This window comes from Petaurus breviceps, unplaced genomic scaffold (genome assembly GCF_028583685.1).
Source record: "Petaurus breviceps papuanus isolate PSGF00001 unplaced genomic scaffold, PetGlider_PUasm1.0 176, whole genome shotgun sequence".
Lineage (NCBI taxonomy): Eukaryota > Metazoa > Chordata > Mammalia > Diprotodontia > Petauridae > Petaurus > Petaurus breviceps.
The window spans coordinates 5934714-5951083 of record NW_027185771.1 but is presented as its reverse complement, the minus strand read 5'-3'; the positions used below and the strand labels follow the sequence as shown (position 1 = coordinate 5951083).

The window sequence follows — 16370 nt, the reverse complement described above, 5'->3', positions numbered from 1 at the left end:
ATGTTCCCTCTGCACAAGACTGGATCAGTCTCTTTTATTCCCCATCCCTGCACTGCCCTCCCCCTGTCAAGTTCTGAGATAACCGCTGTCTCCTCTTCCCACCCACCCCAACATTGGTGCCCTTTAGCCTGGGTGCCATGTTTTTCTCCCCCATTGTCCTTGGTTGTGGGTATCGACCTGCAGATCACACAAGGACCAAGGAGATAGCCAGACACCTCCCTACTTTACATCTCTTGAGATCAAGAAATGGAGGTTGAGGAAATCTTCTTTCTGCTTAATCTAGGTTGAGCCTTGATGAATAAGAGGTACCTCGAGTTTTCCTCTGATCCCCTATGGGTAGCTGACATTGACCAACACTTTCAAATAATACCTTTCAAGATGCAGCATAGCAGGATGGAATGGGCACTGAATTTGGAGTGCCTTTTACTTACTGCCTGTGTGACCTTGGGTAAGTCACTTTACCCCTGGGTTTTAGTTTCCTCACCTATAAAATAAGGGGGTCAGACTAAATGATATCAAAGGCCCCCATATTCCATGATCCCATGATGTTTCGAAATGCATTCTACTTTACAGAAGAATTTCTGTTCTTCTCTCAACTAAGCCTTTTCCCCCCCAGCTGGTGATATAGCTAAAGTATTAATAATTCCCCTAGAGCTTCCTATATCCAAGACAACTATAGGGATCTATGTACCTGAGTATGGGTAGTGGTGAAAATGGAAATTGTTGATTCTACCCTTCTTGACTCTCTGGTCCCCTTGCTTGGACCAGAAGTGAATTTCTCTTGATTTCCCACCCCCCCCCCATCAGAAGCCTCATAGGAAGTACTCTGAAATACTCTCTATGCCCCATGGATCTAAGAAGGGAGGGACTGTCAGGGTCAGAAAGGACCTCACGAGTTCATCAGGTCTATTTCTCTGCTTCTAGTGATCGTCCCGTCCCGCCCGCTGGAATGACTGGACTTATAACTATCTGTGTGGTCTTGAACTTGACCCCAGCTTCCATGGGATGGACTTGATGATGCCTTCATCCTTAAGTTGGCTAACTTTCAGGAGTTAGCATCCAAGGAGGGGGCAGAGCCATGTGATAATTAAATTTTTGTTTTATTACACAGATACAGAGTTAAGAACAGACATAACCTGAATCATAATGTTTTACAGCTTCCACAGGTCAAACATACAGTACATTTAGAGAAAGCAGGACATAGCAAAGGGGAGGAAACAGCATGCCATAGACTCCTAACACAGCGTCATTTCTCTAGAGAGGCCAAGGGGCCCAAAGAACAGCAGGGGAACAAGGGCTTTTTATTAAAATTCTAGTTTTCTTAAAAATTATCTTTCGACTCTTGTGGGGGAGGGGTAGAGTGGTAGCCCCAAACCAATCATCTACCAGTCTTCCATATCAAGGCTCTTTCCCTTCCTCCCCTCCTGGCCCTCTCCCATGCCTGCCTTCACCTGCTAGTGTTGCATTTTGGTAGGTTGTATACTATGTATCTTGGCTGGTATTCTGGGGGAGCAGCTGTCCCCCTCACCCTGTCCTCCCATTTCCCACTAGGAGACTCTCTGAGGGAATCCATCCTGGGGAAGAATGCAGAGGGAAGGATCTAGGAAGGGAGGGAAGCGCAGAGGGAAGAGAGGCCAGTAGAGAAATACCAAGTGCTTTCATGTCTATTTAGAAGGAAATCAGGTCCAATTAGAGCTGAAACAATTAACTGCTGCTGTTGAGGCATCTTTGGGACTCAGATTTGTCAGGCTTGGAAGGGAGCCCAGGGCTTGCTGAATTGAGGCGATTGGGGCAGAAAGTCTGCGAAGCAATGTTTTCTCTTAATTTAAGACTTTGCTTGATAATTATGATTATGATGGTTATTATTATTATATTTTTTGGCGTCTCTTTCCTGACACCCAGAGCATACACATCATGGCTACGAGATTGATGCTGTGCCACTTTTCAGAAGCAAGCAAGCAAGCCCCTCTGCTGAATGGAACAGCAAAAGGTCCCTCAGTCTCCCTCTCTTGCCTCTCCCCCCCCTCCCATCTTGGATTTCCATTAATCCTCAACTCTATGAGAAAAGGGGCTTACTCTAACCCTGCTTTGGGATAAACTCCTATGGTGAGTAGCCCCAGGGTCAGCTAGCTTTTAGGCCCTGCACTCAGAAACCTCAAACCTGAGGGAAAGAGGGAGTGGAAAGGCCATTCAGCCCTCAGAACCTGGACAGCCCATCAGAACACAGTGAAGGAGGGTACCCAAGAGAGAGGACAAATGTTCAGGGGGAGGGAATGAAAGGGGATGCCAATGAGTGGCCAGCCCAAGATGGAAGTCATCTGGATGCCAGCAGCCAACTTAAGGGTCTCCTCTCCCTGACTCAAAGGGAAGGAGACAGGATAAAAACTGCCATCTCCATATGAAAGTGGATGGGCCTGGGGATGAACTGAGGCCAACCTTCTTTACTACACTTCAGGGAAATTCAGAAGCCTGGCCCGAGACCTCACTTGGTCAGCGGGGCCATCTTGAAAGAAGAAGGTTGTCACTCAGCCTTTCCCATTGTTTACCCTCTAGTCTCAGGAGCAGTGACCCTTGAGGACATGAGTGGGAGAGAAAGGGGTCTCATCCCAACCAGTGTCAGGTTTCTTGCCAGGGAACATGCCAGCCAAAAGACAGGCCTGAGGCAGGGGTGGGGGTGCGTGTGTGTCACAGGGCCGCTCAGCAGGTGTGTGGGCTGTCTTCCAAGACAGCAAGCCCAAGTGCCTTCTCCATCAACACCAACCAGCCCCCAAGAAAGGCACCCTTGCTCCTTCTGGCCAAGTCCATGTTGGTCTCAATTGTAAGCAGTTGTTGGCTGGGCTTGGGCTCCTCTCCTCCTACTAGAAGATGGGGAATTACCTGTCCCTAACCTTTTCAAAGGAAGCCTCATCCTTGGAGATATTGAAAATTAGCATGAACTGACGGCTCCCTTCAAAGATAAAAGCAATACCATTACTCCTAGAGGCAAAATTATCTTGTTTTATATCCCCAGTGCTTAGCATGGGGCGTGGTATACAGTAAGTGTTTAATAAATGCGTGTTGACTGACTCACTGTGTGACTGATCAGGGATCATTAATGGGAGATCATGGAAGAGCTTCTCCCAATAATGAATCATTTCCTGAGGCACTGGCCCTATTTCTCCTGTGCAGGTTGGCGATAATGAATGGGGTCAACCAGGTGTTCAGAACCCGTGCCCCCTTTGGGCTCCAGGAACAAGGGTCTCTCACAGAGCTTTTGGTATCATGGGGAATCTGTTGACTCTAATTTGGGAGGGAAGGACGGACGGATAGATGCCAGAAATGAGTGCTTTGGTGTCAGCCTGAGAGTCTATTTGGAATAATCAATGAACAGGAGGTATAAGGACTAAGCACAGGTCACCTCCCACTAAAAAAACAAGAACCAAAACAAAACCCCAACCACCAAAAAACCCAAACGAATCCAAAACCAAGTCTTAGCTTTGTAGTTCCCTTTCTTCCTGCCTCTGACCAGCAACCTGTTCTGGATCCCACACCCTGGGGGGACCCAAGGACTCCCGGGCAATGCTGTTCTCAGCTTGCTGGCTGTCCCCAGGTCAGTGGCCAACACACTGACCCGAGTTTCCTTCTCCATCCCTTAGGTCAGGGCAACATCCCAGCATGGAGTCAGGAGCAGGTACAAACATGCCTTCTTCCTCACTCCTACTCCACGCATGGCCTTCTGGGTACACATTCCTCATAGTCGCCCAATTCCACAGAGTAAGTTCTGTTCCCTATCATCTGTTTTACATCAATCGTTGAAAGGAAGGGAAAAGAGCTGAGAAGTCAAGTCAGGAGAAGAATGGTGCCCAGGGGACGGTTCTGGGCTCTCAGGGTCTCTGTGCTTTTCGAGGGAGGCCCAGTAAGCATCTGTTTTGCTAAGCTAAGGGGAGATATGAAAGGCTGGGTAAGCCCAGCTCTTCACCTTTTGGATCTCTAGGAAGGCAGGAAAAGGGTATTTTTCTTCCACCTTATTTGGTTTGATATTCTCCGAACCTTTCCATAATCCTTTCTATAATAGGCTGCAGGATCACAAATTCTGGGTTAAATCAGACAAGGAAACATGCCCTGGGGAACACAACCTAGTAATTATGAATCCTACAAGCCAAGCAAACCAAAGACTTCAGAGACAGTCTTAGTGCTCCCCAGTCGGCCACTGAGGTCCCTGGTAGCAATGAAAAGAGAAAGAACACCTAGTCCAACCTTGAGAACCTGTGGCTTGGGAGATGGTGAGGAAAGGGACAATCTGAAGCTCTGTGGCCAGGAGTGAGGAGATTTAGCTCACACCATCAAGGATCCCGAGTAAAGGTGGGGACACATAAATAGAATGACCTCCACCTGGTTGTTCATGCGCACCGTAGGAATGGACGGTGTTCTCGTTCTGAATGATCTTCCTATCACCATGCCTGGCTGTCTCTCTCTGAGATCCTGCCCAACCACTGTCTCCTGCCTTTGGCTTTGGCCTCTGAACGCTAGTTAAAGCTGTCGTTTGAGTTTGGGATTCTGCTGGGGGCTCTGGGAGCAGGCGTCTCACAGAGCTTTTGGTTCAATGGCGAGTGGCTTTAAAGGAAAAACAAGTGAGCAAACCACACCTCTTAGTCTATGGTCCTTAAGCACATTGGAGGTAGCAAGGCAGGATACAGCTTCTGAGCAGGGGCGAGGAGGGAGAGGCAGAGACAGAGAGGCATGGGAAGGCCAGGGGTCAGACAGAAAAGAAAGTCAACACTCGGGACCAAAGGGCCTTCAGTGCATCACATCAGAAATGCATCTTTACATATTGTCTTTTATCATGAAATAAAAATGGCTGATGACCAGTACGCAGATTAGAGGATGTATCGATTACAATGGTTATACTGCATTCTAACGTCACTCAATTTCTCCCGAAGTCTCCAAATGAACCCCTGAAAGCACACTTTCACTGGCGATTCAGAAAGTAAAGTTACCAACATTGCCTCCTTGCCACCTCCTTTCCTCACAAAGTGTTGGGATTTTGGGTTTGGCTCCACTAAAAGGTCTTTGGCTGAACTAGCTTGGAACCAGGGTGGTGAGTGGCAAGTTCTAGCTCCGAAGATTAATTCCTAATCATCTCAAGAAGATGCCAGTAGCCTCCCAACAACGTGACCCCCTTTAGTATGTAGATGCCTAGTCTTCCACTTGGAATCAACCAAAGCCTTCCCCAGGGGGGCTGGTCCTTCCTCAGTGCACCCTGTTGAGCCATCAACCCAAGGGATCTAACGTTAGACAGCTCAACCATCCTTTAGGAAAAAGTCCTCAAAACAGAGACTGGGGGCTAGGGTCAGGTCAGCTGTTTGTCCAAATAATCCAAACAGTCATCCTTTCTCCTTGATACCACGTTTCTCTACAACATAGCTCCGATGGTCACTTGCCAAGAAAAGGCAGATATTTTTTCTTCCTGTGCTACTGGAGGGGCATTTGGCAAAAGAACCAGAAAACAAGGCAAGGAATCTGCCCAAAGGTCACTTGCACATTTGCTGGGTGGTTTCTGAGGCGACCTATATATATATTTTTAACTTTGCTGGGGTGGAGAGTAGGGTGGCAATGAGAGAGTCATAATGGCTGGATAAGTGGCCTGGTACCATGGCCTGGCTGGAAAGCTGCTCCTTTCCATGGGTTGTCTGATTCTAGGGCCTGACCCAAAGTAGCCTAAAGGAAATGATTAAGGGGATTTTACACTAGAAATGCAGTCTGGGTACATTAGTAAGTGAGGATGCCACAGGGCCTACCCTTTGACAGATCTGCTCAGAGAAGAAGGTTCCCTGATTTCCTTTCTAGATGCTGGGCTCCTCTACTATCCAAAAAGATGCAACTTAACTCAAACTGCTGTCCTGAGAGTAAGAGAGGCCAATGCTTCTACTCAAGTAGAACAGGGAATTTGTCAATACCTAATGATTCCACCTTACAAGGTCGGGTCTCTGACACCTTCATTTACAGCTGACTTGGGTCCTGAACCCAGCCACATTGTTCTCCAAAGGACACCCCCACCAGCCAAAATCACGGTCCGTGCTCTGTCTGTCCTTGAGTTAGAAGCCAGGCAGGCCCTAAGCCATCTGAACTGACCACACAGCCTTACTGACTTGTTCCTTGGAGATCAGGACTGAAGATACTGTTAGGTTTTCATCTAGATCAAGATGCTCAGTTCAGCAGAATGGCAGTCACTTTCTTATCCCTACCTGCCTAGCGATCTTCTTAAACCAAGGCACCAAAATCCATCCTTCAAATCCTGCGGCCCAGAGGGACACATATCTGTTCCCAAAGTCAATGGGCTTCAGGACACCAAGGAGTTCCAAAGGAAGAAGAGGACAAGGAATCAAGGGTCATGAGGGAGGAGAATACATGGGAAGATGAACTGGGAGAGGTAGTGGGAGAAATCGATAGCATATACACATCTGATACTGCTACAGTCAACAGGTTCAATGCTTGAGAGAAGAATGGAGGTCAAAAACTGAAGAAAGTGGGGAACAAGTTTAGCCTTGCAGCTCCCTACAGAGCTATTTTAGTTTTATTTAATTTTAAAGAAGCCTTAACTCTTGGGATACCTATGGAATCTTTAAGTCTCTATGTATGTACTCGATGGTTAGGCAAGCAGAGCCCTGCACTGCAGAGGAGTGTGTGAGTGTGTGTGTGTGTGTGTGTGTGTGTGTGTGTGTGTGTGTGTGAAGATACTAATATTTTCTTTATCCCACCCGATACACCCAATTTGCTTTCTAGACTCCAGTTTCATCTGCCAGAAGTTCCTTTGGACAATGACCCTGTTGGCAGTGAATCAATTTACTCCTCCCTTTTCATTACAAAAAGAACAGATTTTTGTGACTCTGGGATATAACAACAATTAAAAAAACAAAACAAAACAAAACAAAAATCCATCACTTCCCCAAGGACCACACTTCAGATTTTTTTTCTTAAAATCTGTTTCCTAAACTTTACATACTTCAGTGGTTTCTCTTAGTTTTATTTGGCAAACATCTTTTCTTTATTATCATCATCATTAATATCATTATTTGGACCTCTGCAAATACTATATACATTCACATTAACGTACAATATTGACTTCTTGACTCCTGGCTGGGAATCTTTTTGAAACCCCCATATTTCAGTAGCTGGGCCACTCTCCATATTGCACTCCCGTCCTCTGTACTTTGTACAATGATACAAGAAAATGCAAAATAGTCTACATTGTCTCTCTTTTGTTTTTCTTCCATTAAGTACAAGTATTAATTTTCTTTCTCCTTCATTTCCTCCTAGGAATCCTTGTGAGAGTTGGAAGGGGCAGAGGGGGCAAGGGAAAGGGGCAAAAGGGTGCCAGTAATAGGAAATATGTTCAAATGAAAAGACCTATCATGTTCCATCAAAGGAGCAGAGGAAAGAACTGGACACAAAAGCAAGGGAATATATACAGGCAATCAAAATAGTCTTCAGAAGGTAGGATGGGGCAGAATACAAAGGTGGGTTTTTTTTTGTTTGTTTTTCAGTTTGTTTTGTTGTATTTTCCTGCAAAAGTGTGGAAGAGAGAACAGTGATACGGAGATACTGTGACAAGGGGTAGGGGGAGATGGAGAGAAGAGGGATAGAGGAGGAAAACAAGAAGCAGAAAGTATTGGTATCAGTTGCTATCTGCTCATGCTCTGAAAAGCAGTCAAGAATCAATCCAAAAGATTGTCACAGTTTTTTTTTTTTTTTTCGGAACAATGCTCTCTCTGGAAAGGAACACTTCAGCACTTTTTTTTTTCATCATCGGAAAAATTAAATGCGTTGAAAATCCATTGAGGGCGGGAAAATAGAGGTATCTTCCCCTTACACATACACACGCACACGCATTCACACATATATGCACCCATGCACACAGTTCCATACACATACTGGGTTTTAAAATTTTTTTCCTGGGCTTGGCTTGGTCAATCCTGATGATTTTTTTTTTCCTTTTTACTTTATTCATGTTTAATAACCAAACTCTGAAGCCACAGATGCAAATCCCATAGTCTGGCAGAAAGGTGGGGGATGGGGAGGGAGATCCAAAGCCTGAGAGCTGAGCTGGTAAAATAGGGCTGGGTGCCTCATTCTTCACTGCTGGTGCCAATGACTTACCAGCTGAGCAGTCATCATTGTTTGGTTGGGACAAATGGGTGTCCTTGTTTGACAAAAAACAAAACAAAAAAAGCCCAAACCAAAAAAAGAGCTGGGGCCTTCCCCCACCTCTGAAAAACACAAAATCCCAACCAAGAACCAAAAACCAACCAACCAGCCCCAAATCAAACAAATCCAAGATCAATAAAACAGAAAAAAAAATACTTTGGCAGTGACAAAACGAAGTCTGGATTGGTTTTCTTGTGAGAGTTTGATTTTTGGATTTCCTTTGGAGCAGAGGTGTATCTGGTATTCTTGGCTAGCTAGCAAGGTAGTTTACAAGTAAGCTTCCTTTACTTTTGTTTTTAAAAATCTTTTTGGATTTTTACTTAAAGCCAAAGAGTTTGACATTAAAAAAATAAAAAATAAAACAAAAATAAAACCAAAAACATTTCTTGCATCAGAAACTGTAATCCTTCTTACCGTTTTTTCTCTTTTTTTTTTTTTTTTTCTGCACCTGCCCCCCCCATCACACAGGGGGCAATTTGGCAGAAATATTCAGCTATAAAAAGAACAGTTCTTTTTCCTTTTTCAATGAAAAAAAAAAAACCACACTCAAAAATGAAAACCCCACAGTTTTCTTTGTCCATTTCTGAGTAGCTCTTTTGGGGAAAAACAAACACAAGCCCAAAGCAAGGAACAAGCTCCCCTCTACCCACCCTCCCCAAACAAAATCCTTCACTGAAAATATAAGCCACCAAATTATTAAAAAAAAAAATTAAAACAAGAAAGTGTATGAGAGAACTGGAGAGAGGAAAGAAAGAGAGGAGAGAGAAAGAGACGAGAGGGAAACTGACAAGACAGAGAAAGACAGATTAACGGAGAAGGTTTGTACTTTCTTTGTGAAATCCACTTTTAAAGCCCAGTTTTGAAGATCTGTGAGGATCACGAAGAGATAGAGGTCGTTTGGAGGTCGAATGAAATCGTCAGGTAGCTGAGGAAGTTGCATTGAATGCAGTTTTTTTTTTTCTTTTGGAGAAAAGCAGTAGCAGCAGTGACTTTTGTAGGTTCTCGGATTCCGTGGTCGTCGCGTCTTGCTCCCCCGGGATGGGCTAGCGGGAGGCAGTTTCCAGCGGGGCCGGGGTGGCCGGGGTGCCCGAGCGGGAGGCGGCTGCCGAGCTGGTCTCGCTGGGACTGGTGGCCACAGCCACGGCTACTACGTCCGGCTGGGCGGGGCCCACGCCGTTGGCCGGGGCGGTGCCCGCGGCTGCCTGGAGGCCCTGGAGAGTCTGGCCACATACGTGGTGGTGTTTCTCCCAGTCCTTGTGCTGGCAGAAGGAGCCGCAGTAGCGGGCCGTGTTGCAGCCGCTGCAGGTTTCGCTGGCTTTGCGCCCACAGTTCCAACAGCTCTGGGGTGGGGGGGACAGAGGGCAGTGTCAGGTGTGTGTGGGGGGGAACCTGGACCGGCCTAACTGCTCTGAGCAGGCTCTTCCCCCTTCCTCTCCTCTAAGGATGCCAAGAGACCATGAAGAAAGGACAGGCAAAAAAGGCTTCAGGTCTCAAGACTGAAGAAACGTGGGCCCACCTACCCAAAAGACTGATCTACTTGGCTGGCCTTGGGGAAGACCCTCTTCAGGCCTCAATTTCCTACTCTGTGAACTGGGAATAACTTTTGTGGGGGTGGTTTTGAATCAAATCAGTCAGTAGATGTGAATGGACTCCAACAAACATTACATGCTATAGGTAACGAGCAAAGCCCCAACTGGGTCTCAAATTTCCCCATCTGGACGGTGAAAGGTTTGGACTCCCCAGGTCTAATAATTAGCTTGGATAATGGCCTGTACTTGGATTCACAGGGCCCGAGGCCAAATACTGTCTCTTCTTTCTACCAGTTTTCTCTTGCGATTAGATCGAATGACCTCTAAATCAATGATTCCATGACCATGAAGGTCTCCTGAAGCTGCAGTGCTCTGTCTCTGTGAACCAATACAAGGTATTTCCCTTTTCATTGTTACAATGACAGTCTGGGGAAGGCCCAACCTGGAGCCTGAGAATATCTGTGGCTTTCACATACTGTTCTCCAAAGTCCTAGGCATGACTGTCCCAATCTGGTTGGGTAATGAAGAGGAAAGAGATTTGGGGGGACCTTGGGCTCAGTGGCTGGCTGTCTTGGGGCTACCCTAAAGCATCCCCTGGTGGGCTGCCCTAATCGGGAGGCTTCTGGATCATTTTCAAGGGGTTCCCAGCCATTCCCCAGGGTTGGGGGTGGTGTTCGGCTAAAGGTGTCAGAGAGTACAAAACTCCCGACTGGTCAGAACCAGATTAAAATGTAATCGGGAAATATCTAACAAAATAAGTCAAATACAATGAAACAGAGATGACATGACATTTTAAAATTAAGCCAATATGCTGCCCACAGGAAGTCTCATGTATGGATTTTGTTCAGTTGTTTTCAGTCATGTCTGACTCTTCGTGACCCCATTTGGAGTTTTCATGACATAGATACTGAAGTGATCTGCCAGTTTGTTCTCCAGCCCATTTTACAGGTGGGGAAACTGAGGCAAACAGTTAAGTGACCTGTCCAGGGTCACACAACTAGTATGTGTCTAGGGCTGAACTTGAACTCGGGTCTTCCTGACTCCAGGTGGGACACTATATCTGCTGTATCACCTAGCTGCCCCTATGTATGGATAAATGATGCCCTTTTCTATTTGACTTTGACACTTCTGGTCTAAGTTGTGTGTACTGATGCTCTTCAGGAAAGGTGTTTTTTTTTCTCAAAGAAGAGCATGCCACAGCACAGGAAGTAAAGAGGGGGGCAGTCATGAAAAGGGGGGACCCTAGAGAATAGGCTCATTCAGTTGGAGAAGCCATTGTTATCTCAATTCTCCCCGGGCCTTCAGGATCAGATCTAAACCATTCTAGGCAGAGGGCTCCCCATGTCCATTCTCCTCTCCATAAGGAAAATTCAAAAGGACTGTCACAGGAAGGAACCTCAGAGCCACACAGTCCAACCCACACATTTTACCGATCAAGGGGCTGAGGCCTGGAGGAGGTGGGGGGAGTGTTGTGAAGTCCTCTGCCCACAAGGCAGAAGCATCAGAGGTGAGATTTGAATCCAGGTCCTTCACGGAGTGATGGGGGGGGGGGAACCCTGGGCAGAGTTAGGAATTCTATCCACTATCGCTCCCCTGTCAGGAAAGGGGGAGGGAAAAGACCCTTCTTCGGCTACTTCTGCCTTATATTCTCATTTCTTCTTTAATAAAGAAGAAAGAAGACAATTCCTATTCCTCCACAAAGTACATCTATGGACACCCACTTGGTTAGCCTTGTCAAGCCCTGTGCTTGTGGACACTGAGGCAGTAAGAGGAAGAAGGGATGACCAGAAGCCCAAGAAGTCGGAGAATGGAAGAAGGAAGATGAGAAGAGAACCCAGGAGTCCCCATTGAGCACCCCCATGTCTGCTGCTGAACAGTCTTTGGTTGGAGGTGGGGTGTTGTTCCTGTGGTCAGTCCCTGTCCTGTGAGGGCAGAGGGAGAGGGCGAAGACTTGGCAGAAGAAAGACATGGATATGGGCATGGGCCTACCTCGCTGGAGTCTTCCTGCTGATTGACGACGGTCAGGGCGTCCTCAGAGGCCTGGCGCTTGGCCTCTGCCAGGGCCCTCTCCATCTTCGCCCGCTCGGTCGTGATGAGTTCGTGGGCTTTGCGCTCTGCGTCAGACACGGCCTTCTGAAGCTCGGACATGGCCTGGCGCTTTACCTCGTTCACAGCTTCCTCTGAAAGGCAGCATGAGGGGAGGGCCACCGTGTCAGTCTCCTGGGCTGTCTGCATGCACAGGGCTAGCCCAGGGGACCTGGGGAGGAAGACTCAGACCTGAGCTGTGTGTTTGTGTGTGTGAGCACGTGTGGGCACAGGCATGTGGGTAGTCCTTCAGGGATCTTGGAGGCCATCGAGTCTAACCCCTCTCATTTGACAGATAACTGAGGCCCAGGAAGGAATATCTCCAGGGTCACACAGGAAATGGGCATCAGAGGCAAAATCTGAACCCAAGTCCTTTTGGAATAGCTAGGAGGTATGGTGTGTAGAGCACTGGTCCTGGAGATAGGAATATACGAGTTCAGATCCAGCCCCAGACCTCTATTAACTGTGTGACTCTTGGCAAGTCATATAACCTCTGCCTGCCTCAGTTTCCTCAATTGCAAAATGGGGGTAATAATAGCACATCCCTTCCCAAGGGTGTTGTGAAGATAAAATGAGATCATTGGAAAGTGTTTAGCACCGTGCCTGGTTTGTAGTAGGTTATACAGAAATGCTAGCTCTCCTTCTCCTGATTCTAAAACCAGTCTCTTCCTTCTACACCACACTGTCTTCCATGCACACATATATGTACATACATATATACACACATGTATATACACACACATAAACAATCATGAATTTGCACACATGCAGGCAGGTGTAGACAGATAAACACACCGGGACTTATTTGAAAGCTTGTGTGTGTGTGTTAAGCACTTTATAAGTACTATCTCACTGAATTCTCACAACAACCCTGGGAGGTAAATGCTATTATTCTAATCCCCTTTTACAACTGAGGAAATTGAGGCAGAGAGAGGGTAAGTGACTTGCTCAGAACCATACAGTTAGTGAGCGAGGTGGGATTTGAACTCAGGTTTTCCCGACGCCAGGTCCAATGCCATATTCCCCTCTGAAAAGCTTCCAGATAGAGGCTGGGATCCTTCAAGCCCATAGCCATAGCCTACTCTCCTGTCTGGAGTGGTTCCAGGTGTCTGGACAAGCCCCATCACTCATTCCAGTTGGGAAGCTCGTGGTGTCCTTACACTCTGGCTCATACTGTGGCACTGTGACAAAATCAGCAGGTTCCAGGGACCCGGAAAATCTTAAGGGACAACAATAGAAAGTCCCTTTGGAAAAATCCCGCCTTTCAATAGGAGAGTTCATCCCAGCAGATGAAACGCTTGGTTTCTGCCTGGCACCAGACCTGCAAGTCCAGAGGTGTGGGTCTGAATTTGTTAGATGACATGGAACAAATCAATTTGGAGTCGGTTCCTTCATTTATCTAGTGAGAGGGTGGAAGTAGGTCATTTCCAAGATCCCTTCCAGGTGGAACCTCTTTGAGGGGCCACACATACGGAGCCCGACTCAGGGATCTATATAACAAAAGAGGGTGAGTGTATGTGGGAGGGGAGGCGGTAGGGGAAGATCCTCTAGGATGAGACTTGAAGTCTCCAGGCCAGGGAGTCTTGTATTTAAACAACGGCATCATGGGATTTAGAATGGGATGGAACCTTAGAGTTAATGGAGAGGCATAGCATGGTATGCCACAGCAAAAATGGTAGGCTTAGGATCAGAAAGCCTGGGTTTTAAATCCCACCCAGGGCGGTCACACAATAACCAATAAGTCACTGCAACTCTCAGGGCCTTAGTTTACCCATCTGTAAAATAGGGATAAGAGAAATGACACTCTCTACTTCATAGTGTTGCGAGGAAATCACGCTTCAAACTTTTTTGAATGGCAGTGATTTATTTTAATAAGTCCAACCACTCAATGTGTGTGTGTGTGTGTGTGTGTGTGTGTGTGTGTGTGTGTGATGTCCCAGGTGTAGACCTGACCTGCTCTTTATTCTCACTCTCTGGGATGGCAAAACAGGAGGCGTCCCCCTCAGATTTCTCTCTTTAACACTTACCAGCTTTTCTCCAGATTTCTTCTGGCATATAACCGGATAGAGGCCGGGGTACAAACTCCCGGTGACTTTCTGGGAAAAAAAAAACCGAGAATGAAAAGTGATCAGCTCTGAAGACCAAAGGCTCTCAAGCCCTAAGTGGGCCCTTGTACCATTGTACCTGTGGGCTGAAAGGGAGAAAGACACTCAGGCTGCTGTGGTGAGGTCTCTGCCCTCGGACAGAGTCAGACTTAGGCTTTGGCTGAAGAAGGTCCCTCTGGGGCTGGGCTCTGGGCATTAGTGGCCCATGGCAGAATCTTGTTACTGACCAGTATTATCTTTGCAGTTTTGTGGCTAGGCACTGACCCAGGTTAACATGGCTCTTGTATAGACCAGGGTGACTTAGAATCATGAAATCACAGAATTCAGATTTGGGGAGGACTGGAAGGCACCTAAGGGATCAGCTAGAACCCTGTGGGATTCTCCATATCCCAGGGCCTGGGCCAGACTGGCTTCCAATAGCAACCAAGATGGCGTCAGGGCAACATTTGCTCCTGGTCTTAGTGCGGGCCTTTCCACTCATTTTTGGGTGACTTTGGGTAAGTCCCTGTTGGGAGTCCTGGGGAAGCTCGGGCCATCCTCTCTCTGGCCCCTGGCCCCTCACCGCCCCAGCTCAGCCCAGCCCAGCATCAGTACCTAACTGGGGACCCTCGGAGTTGGAGGAGCTATTGTGTGGGCGGGATGGGGCAGAGATGGGGCCCTTCTTCATGTCCTCAGCATCACTATAGCGCCGGATCCAGTGGTTGAGCTCCTCTCGGTCAGCCTCCTGGCATCGGCGCAGCACCGTGAGAGAACGCCGCGTCTTCTCCACCATATCCATGATACAGTTCAGGAGCTGTCAGGGGACAGGGGACACAGAGATGAGCTGCAGGAGAGACTCATTCATTCTAGCCACTTTAAGATGCGTGAATGCTTCTCTCAGCTGCTTAGAGCACATCAGTTGCTCGAGAGGCCAAGACCATAGTTTAGTTCCCATGGAAGCAAGTTGGCTTTGCTCTAATGAGTGGAGCATGTGATCATGGGCTAGAGGGAGAGTGGTGGTGGTTAATGTTTAACAATCAGCTCTCAGAAATAAATACCTGTTAACATTTAACAACCAGCTCTCAGGGAGGGAAATATGTGTGCAACACACTTTTAAGTTTAATCCGCATGAACATTTTGCCCCATCACTTTCTTAAGTCTAGGCAACCAACAAAACAGTAAATCAAGCTTCTGATAGGTAGTATTTGCCAATTTCAGCTCATGCTGAAAATTTAACAATTGGCTGTCCTGAGCCAGTATGAGCTGACTCCAGCATCCTTGTGGCTAGAAGGAGCCTTCAACACCATCTAGTTAAACCCCTTCATTTTACAGATGAAAATGATCCACGAAAACAGATAATCCAGGCAGTTACCCCACTTTCAAAAGAGTATTCCTGGTTGCAAGAACTAGATGAGTAAGTAAGAAATCATTCCTACTACTGGTGGCTCTTTCCATCACTCCCCCGAAACTCAGTTTCATCTTCTATGAAATGGGGACAGTAATCACTGTGTACTAGTTTCCTCACAGGATTGTTTTAAGGACACATGAAAAAATGCATGTCATGGCTTTGTGTAAGGTAATAACTTTCCTCAGTGGAGGATGGTGTTATTTTAATATTTGTTTTATATGTTACAGGGTGACCACTTTTTATACTTATTTTATATGGAATAGTTTGGTACAGAAATATCAATCTAAAAAAAAAAAAAGAAATATCAATCTGTAGCCGCTGTGCTCCCCTCCTCCTGCTGTCCTCCTCACCAGTGTAGCAGAATAGTCACAAAAGCAAAGGGGTATGTTCTCCTTAGAATGCCCAAGACAGCATGGCACCCATAAGAGACCCTCAGAAAATGATGCTGACTGGCCAGTCGGGCCAGGGTGCGGCTGACAACTAACTCTCAAGTCTTGGGCAGGGGGCCCGGTGCACAGGTTTGACCCAAGGACCCACAAAGAGAACTCAGAGATCTTGGAAGGTGCCACCTGGCTGCATGAACGCCTTGTTCACTGCGCCCCTACGTAGGGAAGCCCACCATGAACCAACAAGGCAGCACTGTCTGTTTCCTGTTGGCCCTAGACAGGCTGGTGTGTCCTTGCATGAGTCAGTCTATTCAGATGTGCGTTTCAGACCCAAGCCCACCCAAGGCCTCCATGCTTTGACCTGGGGTTACCTACATTATTGAGGTGCTTCCACTCCTCTGCCCACTCTCGGTCTGTGAGCCTATGGTCAATCACTTCTTCTTGCCGGGAGCCATGGACAGCTGGGAGAGAGGGAAAGACGGGTATTGAGAACACAGCTCTAGGGGAAAGGGCCCAGCTGGGACTGATCCCTGCTGCACAGATGGACCTGCCTAAATCTAAAGCAGCTCTCCCGTCCTGTGCTTCTCCGGTTCAAAGCCCTCCTTCCCCTCCTACCCTTTCTCCTTCTCCTCCTCCTCTTCCTCTTCCTCCTTCTCCTCTCCTCCTTCTCCTCTCCTCCTCTTCTCTCCTTCTC

The 16370-nt window shown here is 47.2% G+C and overlaps 1 protein-coding gene across 5 annotated transcripts in view; it reads right to left on the bottom strand.

Moving 5' to 3' along the window:
- Positions 1-1081: 1081 nt before the first annotated feature.
- Positions 1082-16370, bottom strand: part of CBFA2T3 (CBFA2/RUNX1 partner transcriptional co-repressor 3) — a 130202-nt gene continuing 114913 nt past the window's right edge. For all 5 annotated transcript variants that reach the window (XM_069085547.1, XM_069085549.1, XM_069085550.1 and 2 more), the window contains 5 exons: positions 16052-16137; positions 14498-14696; positions 13826-13894; positions 11703-11893; positions 1082-9524 (listed from right to left, as the gene is read on the bottom strand). In XM_069085547.1, coding sequence (XP_068941648.1) covers positions 9228-9524; positions 11703-11893; positions 13826-13894; positions 14498-14696; positions 16052-16137 — 842 coding nt within the window. In that variant the 3' untranslated portion in view covers positions 1082-9227. The remainder of the gene's footprint in view (positions 9525-11702; positions 11894-13825; positions 13895-14497; positions 14697-16051; positions 16138-16370) is intronic.